At 47.9% G+C, this 14200-nt stretch overlaps 1 protein-coding gene across 1 annotated transcript in view; it reads left to right on the forward strand.

Annotated features, from left to right (window-relative positions):
• Dnai1 (dynein axonemal intermediate chain 1) overlaps positions 1-14200 on the forward strand; it is a 66403-nt gene that overhangs the window by 22056 nt on the left and 30147 nt on the right. Inside the window, exons 2-9 of the mRNA XM_021222185.1 lie at positions 3063-3095; positions 4346-4444; positions 4605-4685; positions 9370-9496; positions 9738-9868; positions 10091-10210; positions 11119-11178; positions 12600-12734. Of these exons, the coding sequence (XP_021077844.1) occupies positions 3063-3095; positions 4346-4444; positions 4605-4685; positions 9370-9496; positions 9738-9868; positions 10091-10210; positions 11119-11178; positions 12600-12734 (786 nt within the window). The remainder of the gene's footprint in view (positions 1-3062; positions 3096-4345; positions 4445-4604; positions 4686-9369; positions 9497-9737; positions 9869-10090; positions 10211-11118; positions 11179-12599; positions 12735-14200) is intronic.

Consider the following 14200-nt stretch of genomic DNA (forward strand, 5'->3'; position numbering starts at 1 on the left):
GGCCGGGGTAACTACACATCCACAGGGCCATGGTAACTAGACACATCCACAGGGCAATGGTGACTACATACCCACAGGGCAGGGGTGACTACACACCCACAGAACAGTGGTGACTACACACCCACAGAACAGTGGTGACTACACACCCACAGGACAGTGGTGACTACACACCCACAGGGCAGTGGTGACTACACACCCACAGGACAGTGGTGACTACACACCCACAGGGCAGTGGTGACTAGACACCCACAGGGCAGTGGTGACTAGACACACCCACAGGACAGTGGTGACTACGTACCCACAGGGCAGTGGTGACTACACACCCACAGGACAGTGGTGACTACACACCCACAAGGCAGTGGTGACTACACACCCACAGGACAGTGGTGACTACACACCCACAGGGCAGGGGTGACTACACACCCACAGGGCAGTGGTGACTACACACACACAGGGCAGTGGTGACTAGACACCCACAAGGCAGTGGTGACTACACACCCATAGGACAGTGGTGACTACACACCCACAGGGCAGTGGTGACTACACACCCACAAGGTTGTGGTGACTACACACCCACAGGGCGGTGGTGATGACACACCCACAGGGTGGTGGTGATGACACACCCACAGGGCGGTGGTGCCTGCGTCTTGTGTCTAGTTCCGGCTGGTGGCTTGGATGGTGACTGGCCCTTCAGTGCTCTTTTGTGGTGCTTCCATCCCGTTTCCTTAGAGACTTGAGGCTCTTCAAAGGAAGGCTCACAGGGCCTAGCTTCAGAGATGGGTTTGAATCCTGCTGCCTGCCTGCCCTCCCAGCCTGAAACCCAGCCCAGGCTGGGATGTGCTGTTTTCCCTACAACCCCCCCCCCTCCTCACCATGCACGCTTTTCCCAAGGACCCTGTCATGGAAAGAGCTGTGACAGCTGCTCTCTCTACCTCCTCTGTCCTTCATGTTAGATTTTTTTTTTTTGGTCATTGTCCCACTGTTTAGGGCAGTGCACAGTGAATAAATAAATGCTCCATAAATGTTATTCAAGTTGAGTTGGGCATGTGGCTTATATTAGACAGTTTCTGTGCTGCAACAAATACTGGAGACAGTATTTGAAGAAAAGAGGTGGTGCTGGTGTTGGTGCTGGTGTTGTGGTTGTGATTGTGGTTGTTGTTGTTGGTGGTGTTTTGCTTTGTTTCAAGACAGGGTTTCTCTGTGTAGCCCTGGCTGTCCTGAAAGTCACTCTAGACCAGGCTGTCCTCGAACTCAGAAATCTGCCTGCCTCTTCTGCCTCCCAAGGGGTTAAAGGCGTGCCCTACCACTGGCTGGCTAGAAAAGAGGTTTATTTCAGCTTACAGTTCTGGAGAGACTTGGAACATTGCTCCTGCATCAAATCTGCTGATGTGAGGACCACATGGCAGGGCTAGCACCGGAGGGAAGAGAAACATCAGGAGTCAGAAGCAAAGGGAGGAGAAGCTGGACTTGCCCCTCTTAGAATCATTCTCTCTGAGAACTACCAAGGTCCAGGTTACAGCACGACTTTTTTGCCTTCTGAAGACATGTCCTCAGCGTTCCAAGAGCTTCCCACTAGGGCCCATCTCTTAAAGATCCTGTTGCTCTCCAGTCCCCAGCCTGGGGACCAGGCCTGTAACATGTGAACTCTGGGAAGACATCCAAACATAGACTCTTGGGAATAGGACCCTTCATTGTTTTCACTTAGTTGTCTATGGGTATTTTGTCTGCATGCATGTCTATGTACCGTGTGTGAGCCTGGTGCCCTCGGAGGTCAGAAGAGGTGCTGGACCCCTTGGAACTAGAGTTTCAGATGGCTCTAAGTCTCCATTATGGGTCCTGAGAACCAAACCCAGGTTCTCCAGAAGAGCAACAGTGCTGCTAACCAGTGGGTCACCTCCACGCCCACCACTCCCGTGCCCGAATGTGCTAACCAGTGGGTCACCTCCACTCCCACCACTCCCATGCCCGAATGTGCTAACCAGTGGGTCACCTCCACGCCCACCACTCCCACGCCCGAATGTGCTAACATTTAGAATTGGAGGTTATCATGTTCCATTCTGTACCTTCCAACAAGGAGACTGAAGCCTAAAGAGGAAAATGTTTTCCCAAGGTCATCCTCACCAGTGATGCTGATGACAATCCTTGATCTAGTCTGTAAATCGTCTGCTTCAGCTTTCCAAATTCAGTGTTTGAGCATTTCAGGTATCGGGGATATAGTAACATTCCAACCAAATAAATATGTGCTCATAGGGGTTTATATTTACCCCAAACAAGTGTTTATGAAAATAAGGTGGCTTTGAAATTACCCTATTTCCCAGCTCGGTGCTGAGCCCTTCATATGTACCCTTTTCCTGCCTCTCTATCTCTAGTGCTAAGCATACAGTGTATACCACCATGCCTGTTGGCTTTGCATTTGTTGGTTTGCTTGATTTTTTTTTTCTTTTTGACATCTCATTATGTAGCCCTGGCTGACCTGGAACTCACTGTGTATACCAGGCCACAAAGATCCCCTTTTTTCTGCCTCTTGAATGCTGGGATCAAAGGTTCTACTATGCTCTGTTCATATGTGTTTGCAACACATGCACGCGCGTGCGCGCGCACACACACACTCATGCCACAGCACTTATATGGGAGTCAGAACACAAGTTTCAGGAGCCTCTTCTCTCCTTCTATCCCGTGGGTTCCAGGGGTTAACCTCATGTCACAAGGCTTATAAACAAGTGCCGGCCCACCAGTCCTGGAGTGATGTGGTATAGGAGGTGAATCAGGGTTTCATGCATAGCATTCAACACTGACCAACAAAGCTACATCCTCAGGTCTTAGCATATACTCGAAAATATTTGTTGAACTAGTTACAAGGAAGAAATTCCCACTGCTAAGTTTTCCTGGGTTACTCTTCATAGATTAGTTGTGGTGGCCCCACAATGGTTTCTGAGAGTTGAGAGAGCTCCAAGCCTTGTGCTACAAAGTCCTTGGGAGGAGCTTCCTGGTGGCATAATTCATGCTATTTCTCATTGTTTCTCCTGTGACTCACACACCTTCTGCTTTTATCTTCCCTTTAGAGTGTCACTGTAACCAGAGGAGCCAGGAAACGAGTAAGTGCTGCGACCTCCAGTCACCTCACAAGATGTTAATGGCAGTTTTTTCTACAGAAAATATTACATATGCATTTTTAAGAAGATTTGAACGGAAGAACCTTAAACTTACACTTAAGTTACTACCCCTGGATGGCCTTTCATTTCACATGCAATGTTTTATCTTCCCAGATATTTTTATATTTATACAAAAGTATATATTTATTTTTAAATGTAATAAAACAGTTTTATTTTATGACCTGTTTTTCACATAAATATTTAGAGTACCATTCATTGCTAATACACTTTATTATATTATTTGAAATTAATTGCATAATATTTAACCATATGTCCCTTAAGGCCATACCATAATGTGCTCCACCATGCCTCCCTTCAGAGGAAACATGTGGACATTTGCTCTTTTCCCTACTGTGACCAACCTTCTGGCGGGCAGTCACACGCCCAGATCTCTCTGGGCATGTCTTTGGTTACTTTCTTCTTGTAAATTTCTGCGTATAAAAGTTGAGTCCAAGAATATAAACAGTTACTGGGCTTGGGTAGATCCCCCACATTACTCTTGGGAAAGGCCCTGCCCACTCCTGGAAGCCTACCTTCCCCACTGTTCTCGGTTGTAGCTGTCTTATTGTGTTCTATTGTGGGAGAAAACAGTATTGCTTTGTTCTGAATGTCTTTGTTAGTAAAGATAAATCCATCAAACACCCATGGCCTCTTTGGCAAGGTATTTAACTCTATCAAGCGAGGCAGAACTTCAGTCCTTGACTTTTTTTGGCTTAAAGGAGCAAAGTACAAGACAGTATTTGTTTTACAAGTCATTTTTTAAAAAGCTAATCTTGATGGGGCCAAATACAAATTTGGAGAGCAGTGGTTGGTGAACAGCTTGGCCTCTGGCTGTCTAAGCGCTTTGCATAAAGCCCTTGGCAGCTAATCATGGACTTCAGCATCTAGGCTTTGTCCAATAGGCAATAGGAGGAGCCGGTTCTTATGATGCCTTGCTTCGGACAAAGGTCCAGCACAGTATTTAAGGAGAACCATAATCCCAGGAGAGAGGTGGCTATGGTCTTCCAGGCACCGAGAGCCCTGACAGGTCCTTCGGAGTCTTCCATAAGTGGTCTGTCTGTTGGACATTTTGTATTCTGTGCACAAAAGACAGAGCTTGGCTTCAGGAAGGACTTGTGAGGAAGGGGCTGCTGCAGCACCAGGGGCTTGTCCAAGCAGCTCAGCACTCCTGACCCCATGGTGGTTTTGTTCAGGATGAAGATTCAGGGACTGACGTGGGAGAGGGAACTGATGAATGGTCCCAATCCAAAGCCACCGTGCGACCCCCTGACCAGCTGGAGCTGACTGATGCGGTGAGTGAGCAGCCTCCTACACTTCTCCTCCCCTCCTGCTTCCCTAGTGCCAATTAGAAACCTCCACAGAGCTCACAGGTACCTGGGGCCCTAAGCCTCAGAGATGATGGGAGGGAGGGCGGCCTTTATGTATGATGTTTTTGGGGTTTCTCTCCCTCAGGAGTTAAAGGAGGAGTTCACTCGGATCCTGACAGCCAACAACCCACACGCACCCCAGAATATTGTCAGGTACAGCTTCAAAGTAAGTCATCACCTCCTGGGCAGGGCCTTGAGATCTGTTTGAAGCAACACTGACTGAGCATTGTAAAAGCTCCTGGCTGCTTTACAAGAGATCACTTGTAAACTGAGATCCTTGGCCAGAAATCTGGGGTTTTACGAGGAGGGTTCCAGAGATGTTTGAGGCTTTTTAAAATTTTAGGACATTTTATTTGGAGTGTGTGTGTGTGTGTGTGTGTGTGTGTGTGTGTGTGTATGTAGAGAGGGGGGGAGCTCACTTGTACAAAAAAGAGAGAAGACGGGAATAGGAGACAGGTGCATGGAAATCAGAGGTCAGAGGACAACTTTCCAGAGTTGCTTCTCTTTCCATCTTGTCGAGCCAGGGGACCAAACTGAGGTTGTCAATCTTGAAGTGCCCCCTCACTCGTCCCCTAAACCATCTCCCAAGCCCTTTTGAAATTTCTTTGTGAATATCCCTAGACAGCTTGCTGATTTCAAAGCCTTCAGTACCCTGACGAGTTTTTGTCTTGTAGTGCTGGGAACTGCATCCATTAAACCTAGAGCTTTGCATACACTGATCAAGCACCCTCCCATTGAGCTACACCCCCCAACTTCTGTTGTTTCACATCCCCAGTATATTTTTGTTTTCAGGAGTATTGAATCATTTAAAGGAATATATTGGAAAAATGCCTTTCTGATATACAGAGCACATTTTCACCAACACAAGCAGTTAGATCTTCGGAAACTTAGCTTTTTCTCCAGCCAAACACCTGGGTAGAGTAGAGTCCTCTCTAGAAGAGACGTCGGCCTCAGATCCACACAGAATCTTCCCATCTGAGAGGAATTCCAGCAGACTCTGGGCAAAGAGTCTCTTGATATGACAGGCAGGCAGGCAGGGGGTTGACTCCCAGGGCCGTCCCTCAGTAACCATGGTGTGAGCAAGTTCTTAGTAGACACACCCACAGCAAGTGTATTAGAGATAACACTGTCTTACGCCACAGCGGGGGTTATCTCCCGTAAGGACTGAAGAGAATTCCAGAGTACTGGGGAGCTAAGGTGGAAGTCATGCCTCTGTTTCCTGTTTTGCTTTGGGGCTTTATTTGGTTACATTCCTACTGTGTGCCGGTGTCAGATCCTATATGAGGTATTTTTACATAAAATTATCACAGACAACCCTCATGTTTCTTTGATAATACAGAAACTATTTAAAAAGAAAGTATTCTTTGTTAGATTCTGATATTAAATTACATAAAATGAACAGCAAATGTCACACAACCTCTATTAGAACTAGATTTGAACTAGTTTGTCTAATTCCTAAGCAAAGTCATATTGCTTCTTTAAACAATTTTTGCCAGGCGTAGTGGCTCACACCTGCGGTCACAGCACTTGATAGGGAGACAGAAGCAGGCAGATGAGTGAGACCCTGAGGGTAACCTCGGGGACATCCGCACGGTAGACCCCGTCTCTGCAAACAAACAAAGCAGCATTGGGGGGGAGGGGGGGTTAAGATATAATAGATTCACATAGTACACGTTTCAAAATATTCAAAAATGGTGGAAGGTAACCTTCCCCTGTCCCTTGTCCTTTTCCCAGGGAGAGGACACACAGCTTTTTATTTGTTTAATTTTTGAGACAGGTTCTCCCCATACAACCCAAGCGAACCTTGAATCCATGATCCTCGGAGTGTTCTGGGTTTACCCATGTGTGTTGTCAATGCCTGCGATGTTTGACTCCTTTGTTTACGGATGGGTTTGTCGGGGGTACATGCCCCCCAAATCACCCATTTAAAACTGGCAACGATGGCTCTTAGCTATCCACAAATGATGCAGCTCTCAACACAATTCATTTCCAGGCTCTCTGCCTCATGGTTTCATGAGGATAGCCTTGAGCTGAGTAGCTGAGGATAGCCTTGAGCTGAGTAGCTGAGGATGGCCTTGAGCTGAGTAGCCGAGGATGGCCTTGAACTGAGTAGCCGAGGATGGCCTTGAACTGAGTAGCCGAGGATGGCCTTGAACTGAGTAGCCGAGGATGGCCTTGAACTGAGTAGCTGAGGATGGCCTTGAGCTGAGTAGCTGAGGATGGCCTTGAACTGAGTAGCTGAGGATGGCCTTGAACTGAGTAGCTGAGGATGGCCTTGAGCTGAGTAGCTGAGGATGGCCTTGAACTCCTGATCCTCCTGCTTTTGCTCCTGAGTGCTAGGATTACAGGTGTGGACCACCAGGCCAGACTCAGGACACTTGATTTTCCCCACAGGAAGCTCCATTCCTCACACTGTTACCGCTCAACTCTCCATCTCCTTCAGCCCTGGGAGCACTGTTATTTATTTATTTAATTAATCTAGATTTGCCTGTTCAGGTCATGTCTGGTGATGGATCCTAACTTTGTGGTCTTGTGTGACTGGCTTCTCTCATTCTCCATGACATTTTTCAATTCTCCTATGTTATAGCAAATGTCAATACCTCATGTTTTCTTACTGCCAAATAATACTTCATGCTATGAATATGCAGCATTTCCTTTATCTGTCTATCAATTGATGAACATTTGGATTGTTTGTTCTTTGGGTAATTCTCAATAATGCTGCCATGAACATCTGTGTGTGTCTTTGTGAAACTATGTCACGACCATACTGTTTTGTATTCAGATTGTGTAGTCAGCCCTCCACAAAGATGCTGAAGCAAATCCTGATGTGTTTCTCAAAAGATGCTAATCAAGAGTCTTTCTAATGGCTTACCTGGGGCAGCTTTCCAAGATTGGGAGGGAGCTGCCTTTCACTCCCTGAAGCCATGGTAGACCGTGGCACAACTTCCTGTCCTGGCATTGGGAAGAGGGGTTCTCTGGGACTCGGTGGGCAGGCTGTGGCAGGAACACTGCAGACCAGGTGTTCCCTCTCAGTTTCATGTCCTCCTCTTGCTCTTCCTTCGAGTGAGCCACCATCTGCCTCCCGAGAAACCTCACCTTGCTTATGCTTCCAGTGTTTCTTTGACCTGCCACATTCTCCCACACAGCCTGTCTCTATCTTGTTGGTCCGGGAAGGTCCAGTTTTAGGTTCCAAAAGCTGCTACTTTCACCGATGTGCTAAAGAATCTGAATTCCATCACCAAATTGAAGTCTTACTGAGTGTCAGTACTGATTACGACGTGTTAGGCGTTGCGTTAGTGGACTGCTTTCATTTGGATGCCATTATTTTATTTGATAGAAGAAGAAACTAGGGCCAGGAGGGTTATGATAAGGTCATGACAACAATAAGGAGCAAACTAAGGAGCTAAGCCCAGTTCTGCCACCAAGCACCACGCTCTAACCACCACACTTTCCCATCCCCCATCCATCTGAGTAACTGAGAGGGATGACTTCTAAGGCAGGGCTTTCCAACCCTGATTGTGGATTGAGACAGTGAACTCCCCAGCCCTCCAGCCCACGAGGGGCTGCTGTAGAAAGCCGGTGCTGGTCTCCTCTGGTATGACTTTTATTTTTTTAAACCTTAGGATGCTCTACAGATACAATTATCTTCCAAATGATGCAAAATGGTTGAACAGAACTGTTTTAAAAGAAGGAAGGGGGCCTCTAGTCTCCAATACCATTTTCGTGGTTGCTATGAGGCTAATCAACAAGGAGATGTCCACAGGAACTCCAGACCATAGGCTTTGTGAAATCAGGAACTGTGTCTGTTCGTCCTCAGCTTTATATCCTGGGCACCTAGAAAATAGTTGGCACGTGGTACCTGCTCAAAAATTATTTGTTAAATGAACAAATACGGTTTCCTGGGCTTGAAGCCCAGCCCTGCTTCTCATCTGCTATGTGACCTGGACAAGTGCCAAACCTAAACATCTCTGGACCTCTGTGGTCCTCTTGGACAGAAGTCGGAGCATTAGAGATTTGGTTGTCTCTGATGTACTGTTTCCTCTAACATCCACTAAAGTGGCATGGTGGCAAGGTCATGCCAGGTGTGTTAGATGATTATGTCTGACCTGCCCAAGGTCTGTGATGAGGCAGGTGAACTGGAATTCCTTGGCATGGATGTAGGAGGCAAGGCACCTAAGCTGGCAGCGATCTGTAGTGTGAGCCACTTCAGGCTGGAAGCTGAGTATATTTAAAAATAAGTCTTCGAGGCTGGGCATGGTAGTTCAGACCTTTAACCTCAGTGCTTGAGAGGCCGAGCCAGGCAGCTCTCTGGGTTTGAGGCCAGCCTGGCCTACATAGGGCATTCCAGGCCACTGTGGGCTATGTAGTGAGACTCACTCTCAAAAAAAAATTTTTTTTTTAATTTTTTTAAAGTCTTTGATGAGAGCTTTAAAAAAAAACTTATTTGTCTTTTCTTTTTTAAGCAAAAATGCGACGAAAAAAATCTTGTTAACCAAGGATTAGGAATTATAGTTCCTGTAATGAAGGTGAACTGGAAGCTTTAGAGCAACAGTTCTCAACCTGTGGGTCTTGACCCCTTTGGAGGTCAATTGACTCTTCCATAGAATTGCCTGAGACCACTGGAAACACAGCTATTTACATTATGATTCAGAACAGTAGCATAGTTACAGTTATGAAGTAGCAACAAGAATAAGTTTATGTTTGAGGCTCACCACATGAGGAACTAGCTGCATTAAAGGGTTGCAACATTAGGAAGGTTGGGATCCCTGCTTTGGAGAACTAAGGGAGGCAGCATTCTGACACCAGCCCTCGCTGGGATCGCAGCTCTGATTTAGGCACTCTCTTTTCAGGAGGGCACATATAAACTTATTGGTTTTGTGAACCAAATGGCGGTTCACTTCAGCCAGGTGGGGAACCTGATACCCAAAGACTCGGATGAAGGCCGTCGCCAGCACTACCGTGATGAGATGGTGGCAGGTAGGACCGAGGGCCAGTCTAAGGCTGCAGCCCAAGCCTGGCTCTCTGAGGAGGAGCCGGTTCCTCCAGAGCTTTGCAGGGTCTCTTCTTCCATGGCGTGCGTCCAACAGCGAGCTGCTGTCCTGGACAGGCCTGGGAGCTAAGCCAGGTCAGGGAGAGCCCAAGGGACGGAGTCTGAGAGACGGGAAGACAGGGGCTGAGCTGACTTGGACCCTGAACTCATCAACAGTATCCTGTCAAGGTTCACAGGAGTCTATCAAGGTGGTGACTTCAGAAGCAGAAAACCTTGAAGAAGAGGAAGAGCCCAAAGAAGGAGAAGGAGAAGGAGAAGCAGAAGCCGGGAGCCAAACGGACATCCCTGCTGCAGCGGAGGTGCGCATGGTGCGCCTCTGTTCCCGCCATTCAGATAAGCTGTGGGTGGAGGCTTTAGAGGAGACTGGGGAAAGACCAAGGGAAGTAGAGGCCCTGCTTCTGGCAGCATCCTCACACCCTACTCATTTCACCAGGTCAGGGCTTCCTCTCCCTCAGTCCCGACTGACTGCACACTGTCTCCCACCGCAGTTAAGCTCTGGCCCCCCTGATCTTTCTTTCCAGACAACTGAGAAGGTGATTGAAGAAGAGCTGATGGCTCCTGTGCAGCCCAAGGAGCGGAAACTCACGAACCAGTTTAACTTCAGTGAGAGAGCATCCCAGACCTTCAACAACCCGCTCCGGGTAGCCCCGCCTTTACTTCTGTGTCCCAGTGGCAAGGTAGACACAGGCCTGAGGTCAGTGCTCGCGGGCCCGAGCCTGGCAGGGGTGACAGAGCACATGACAGTTTCTCTCTCCAATGAGAACTGGAGTCCCTGTAAGTCATCCAGGCAGCCAGAGGGTGGCTAGAGCCCTCACACTCCACTGAGAAGCTGAAAGTTGGGCTAGACTTGGAAGAAGGAGTAGAAATCAGGACTGAAGTGTGCCAGGGGCATGGGGAGTGTTGGAACAAAACAACCAAAGTTGATGGTCTCTGTGGTAGATCAGCTTGGAAAAGCTAGAACATTTCCTGACTACGAAGGACCCTGAGAACCAGGCTGAGAGAGCCTGGCACAGTTTTAGGTGAGGCGTGTGCCTGTGAGTCTTCTACGGTGGTCGTGTATCTGTGATGGAGGGAAGCACCTCATCCCCCTATGTGGTCACAGGCTTGTGTTGGATAATCGGGGTGATGCAGAATGGGGACAAAGCAACTTACACTGCTGATGCAGGAACCCTGTTATTAGGGAGAAACCTTCTCTTTTAGTTAGCCCCAGTGCCTGTGGGAAGCTGGCCTCTATGCCCTGTGTCTAGAGGATGGTGACAGGCTAGTTTCTTGCCATCTGTCTGTCCTCTACCTGGATCTTTTCTTTACTAAAAGCTGGCATAATTGATCTTTGCAGTCCTTGCTCTCCAGTGTAGGCTACTGAAGGAGGCCAGGATGGAAAAACAAACATGGGATTTGAATCATTCAAACTCTCACCAGGATCTTCTTTGCTCCCCCAGCTCTGTCATGCCCCTTCCTCAGTGCTAACCAAAGGCTCCTATAGATAGATGCACTGTTGGGTTATGGGGGGGGGGGCATCTCTGGGTTTCCTGTTGTTATTGTTCTCTAGGATCGAGAGTGTCAGATGGAGCCTCCACCAAGGACGAACTTTTCAGCCACAGCCAATCAGGTAAGGTCCTGGGTGAGCCTGAGAGCTGTCACCATCTGTACTCTGGTGCATCCTGAAACATCTGACAGCAGAGGTGACCGGCCTGGCTAGGGACTCCTCTGCCAGTCTGCCTTGATTATCCACCCATCTCCCACACACTGTCCTGAGCAGTCAGTCTCTGAACCCTGGGTACCTGGCACGATAGGTCCTCAGCAGTGAGTTCTGGACCAGCCACATGCTCCCCGGGGACTACTGTTCGTGGCTGGAGGCACGGCCTCTGGAGCTTCCCACAGAACATGGGAGGGTGCTTGTTCCCAGGGGCTCTAGGAAGACTGTGGCATCCTGTGACTGTCTTTAAAGTGCCAGCATTCCGACTACCTTCCCAGCAGCCTTTGGCATCCTTGCAGACCCTCCTCCTTCCCCACTAAGTCCTCCTGCCTGGCAGTGCTGACGTGGACAGGATCTGGTGCTAGCAGGCTCTGCTCTTCCTACTGTGAGATCCTGGACACAGTAGCTTCACTTATTTCTTAATTCTTCAGCTTCTTCCTTTGTCAATAAAGGATGATAAGCAGAGGTGTTGGAGGGCTCTGAATGAGATAGCAAATGCTGAGGTGCATGGCCAAGATCTGGCCTGGGGGTGAATCTTTAAATGGAAGGTGTGCCTGTCTGGCCTCCAGGTGGCAGTGACTGCCCAGTCTGGGGAACACACTGTGATCTTGCTGCCTTTGCCCAGCCCTGGATCCTTGCTGCTTCTGCCTCTGCTACAGCCCTTTCAGGTCCAGTTAGCAAAATACCTATTTATTTCCTTTTAGTGGGCAGTGAAGTAGACAGCCAGCTTGAGCCAATATATTTATCCTGTTTCCATGGAGGCAGACCGCTTTTCTACTAACTTTTTAAAAATGTGCACACGTGAGTGTGTGCACATTTGCCATGCAATGGAGGTCAAAGGACATCTTGCAGGAATCAGGCTTTTTTTCCCACCATATGGGTCCCAGGGATTAAACTCAGGTCTTCAGGCTTGGTAGAAAAGGCCTTTATCTCTGAGCTATCTCACCAGCCTGAGAAAGATGTTTTTAAACATTTCTTAATTCAGTTTTAAAGCCTCTAGTGAATTGTTAGTTACCTAGTCCTTGTGGTTGAACATTTTCTCTGCTGGGTGAGGGTTGAACCTTAGAAAAATACTGATTGATCTCTGGCTTACGATTCAGACCCTGTGCTTCAGAGTGGATGAGCCTATCTCAGAGGAACCCTGAAAACCCCTTCCTTCCTGTTCTAGAGTGGGTGATTAGCAGGGAAGACAGACTCTAATACGTAATTATAATGAGCCAACTAGAGAGTGCTATGGAAACACTTGTCGGGTTAACACGACCAACTCCTGCACACTGACAAGCTGGCCCGGGAAAGCTGTGCCCTGTGGTGACTCTCGTCTTGCTCCTGACTAGTGGGAAATCTATGATGCCTATGTAGATGAGCTCGAGAAACAGGAAAAGACCAAAGAGAAGGAGAAGGCAAAGACTCCAGTGGCTAAGAAAACAGAGAAGACGGCCATGAGGAAACTGACGTCTATGGAGTCCCAGGTTGGTGGGGTGTCTTCAGCTCTGTCACAGAATGCCTGAGTGGGGTCCTGATGTAGGTAAATAGTAGCTTGGGGATTTAGAAGGGCTTTGCAGATACTCAAAAGAGAAGGCTGATATTGAGGTGTGGGTGATTTCTTGGGAGAAGATGTGACGGCAGCTGGAATTGTACCTGGGAGTCCACATCTTCCCTCTAGTTGCCATTTTGAGGGTCAGAAGGGTTCAAGGATCACTAGGACAGACTTTTTTCTTTTTAAAAAGTACTTATTATCTAAATTGCAGGAAAGTTAAGGAATCTGCTCACAGTAGGGGTGGAATCTAAGGATAAGGTGCTCCCCCTTGAGTTTAGGGTGACGATAATACTCTCTTCTGCCTTCAGTCCTCTGTTTAATTATGTCTGGTTGTTAAAGCAAGTGTGATGGTTAGTTTTAGTTATCAACTTGACAGGATCTAGAATCACCTAGGAAGAAGTCTCAATGAGGGATTATGTAGACCTTATTGGCCTTTGGGTATGTCTGGGGGAGGTTGTCTTGATTGCATTAATTGATGATGGAAGACCCAGCCCACTGTGGGTGCTGCTATTCCCTGGGCTTGAGTACTAGGTTGCATAAGAGTGGAGAACACATGCATTCTCTCTCCCCTGATTGTGATGTGACTAGTTGCCTCAAGTTCCTGCTGCCTTGAATTGCCTGCTGTGATGTACTATAACCTGGAGTTTTGCACTAAAATAAACCATTATCCCCATAAATTCTTTTGTCAGGGTATTTTTATCACAGCAACAGAAGTGAAACCAGCTCAGTGAGTCTTCAGGGCCATGAGCCAGTCCCAAACTGATCCTAGATACCATCATCACCAGGCTAATGGATGTAGCCACCTTGAGTTGTACTGATCATAAGAAGCCAAGTAGGAGTTTTAGGAAGGCCATGGGCCGGGCGTGGTGGCGCACGCCTTTAATTCCAGCACTTGGGAGGCAGAAGCAGGCAGATTTCTGAGTTCGAGGCCAGCCTGGTCTACAAAGTGAGTTCCAGGACAGCCAGGGCTATCCAGAGAAACCCTGTCTCGAAAAACCAAAAAAAAAAAAAAAAAAAAAAAAAAAAAAAAAAAGAAAGAAAGAAAGAAAGAAAGAAAGAAAGAAAGAAGAAAGAAAGAAAGAAAGGCCATGGATGGGGACAGAGCAGTGCAGTCAGCAGGAGTTGGGGGGTCAGCATGGAGTAAAGTGATACAACCACAGGACGATGGCATGGGGGAGATTGCCACAGAAGACGGACGCTGGAGAACCTCATCTGTTCCAGCAGCAGAGAGAAATCTGGGTCAGGAGATAAAGCCCCAGAGTGGAGAGCTTGTGGGTGTGACCTGCCTTGGAAGAGGGTCACAAGAAACTAGAGGATGGTTTCAGCACTTTGGAGAGCGCCCAGGGCGCCACTTAGGAAGTGGCTCTGTTCCTCTCCAACCTTGCTAAAGAACGTCTA

The sequence above is a fragment of the Mus pahari genome, chromosome 22 (assembly GCF_900095145.1).
Source record: "Mus pahari chromosome 22, PAHARI_EIJ_v1.1, whole genome shotgun sequence".
Lineage (NCBI taxonomy): Eukaryota > Metazoa > Chordata > Mammalia > Rodentia > Muridae > Mus > Mus pahari.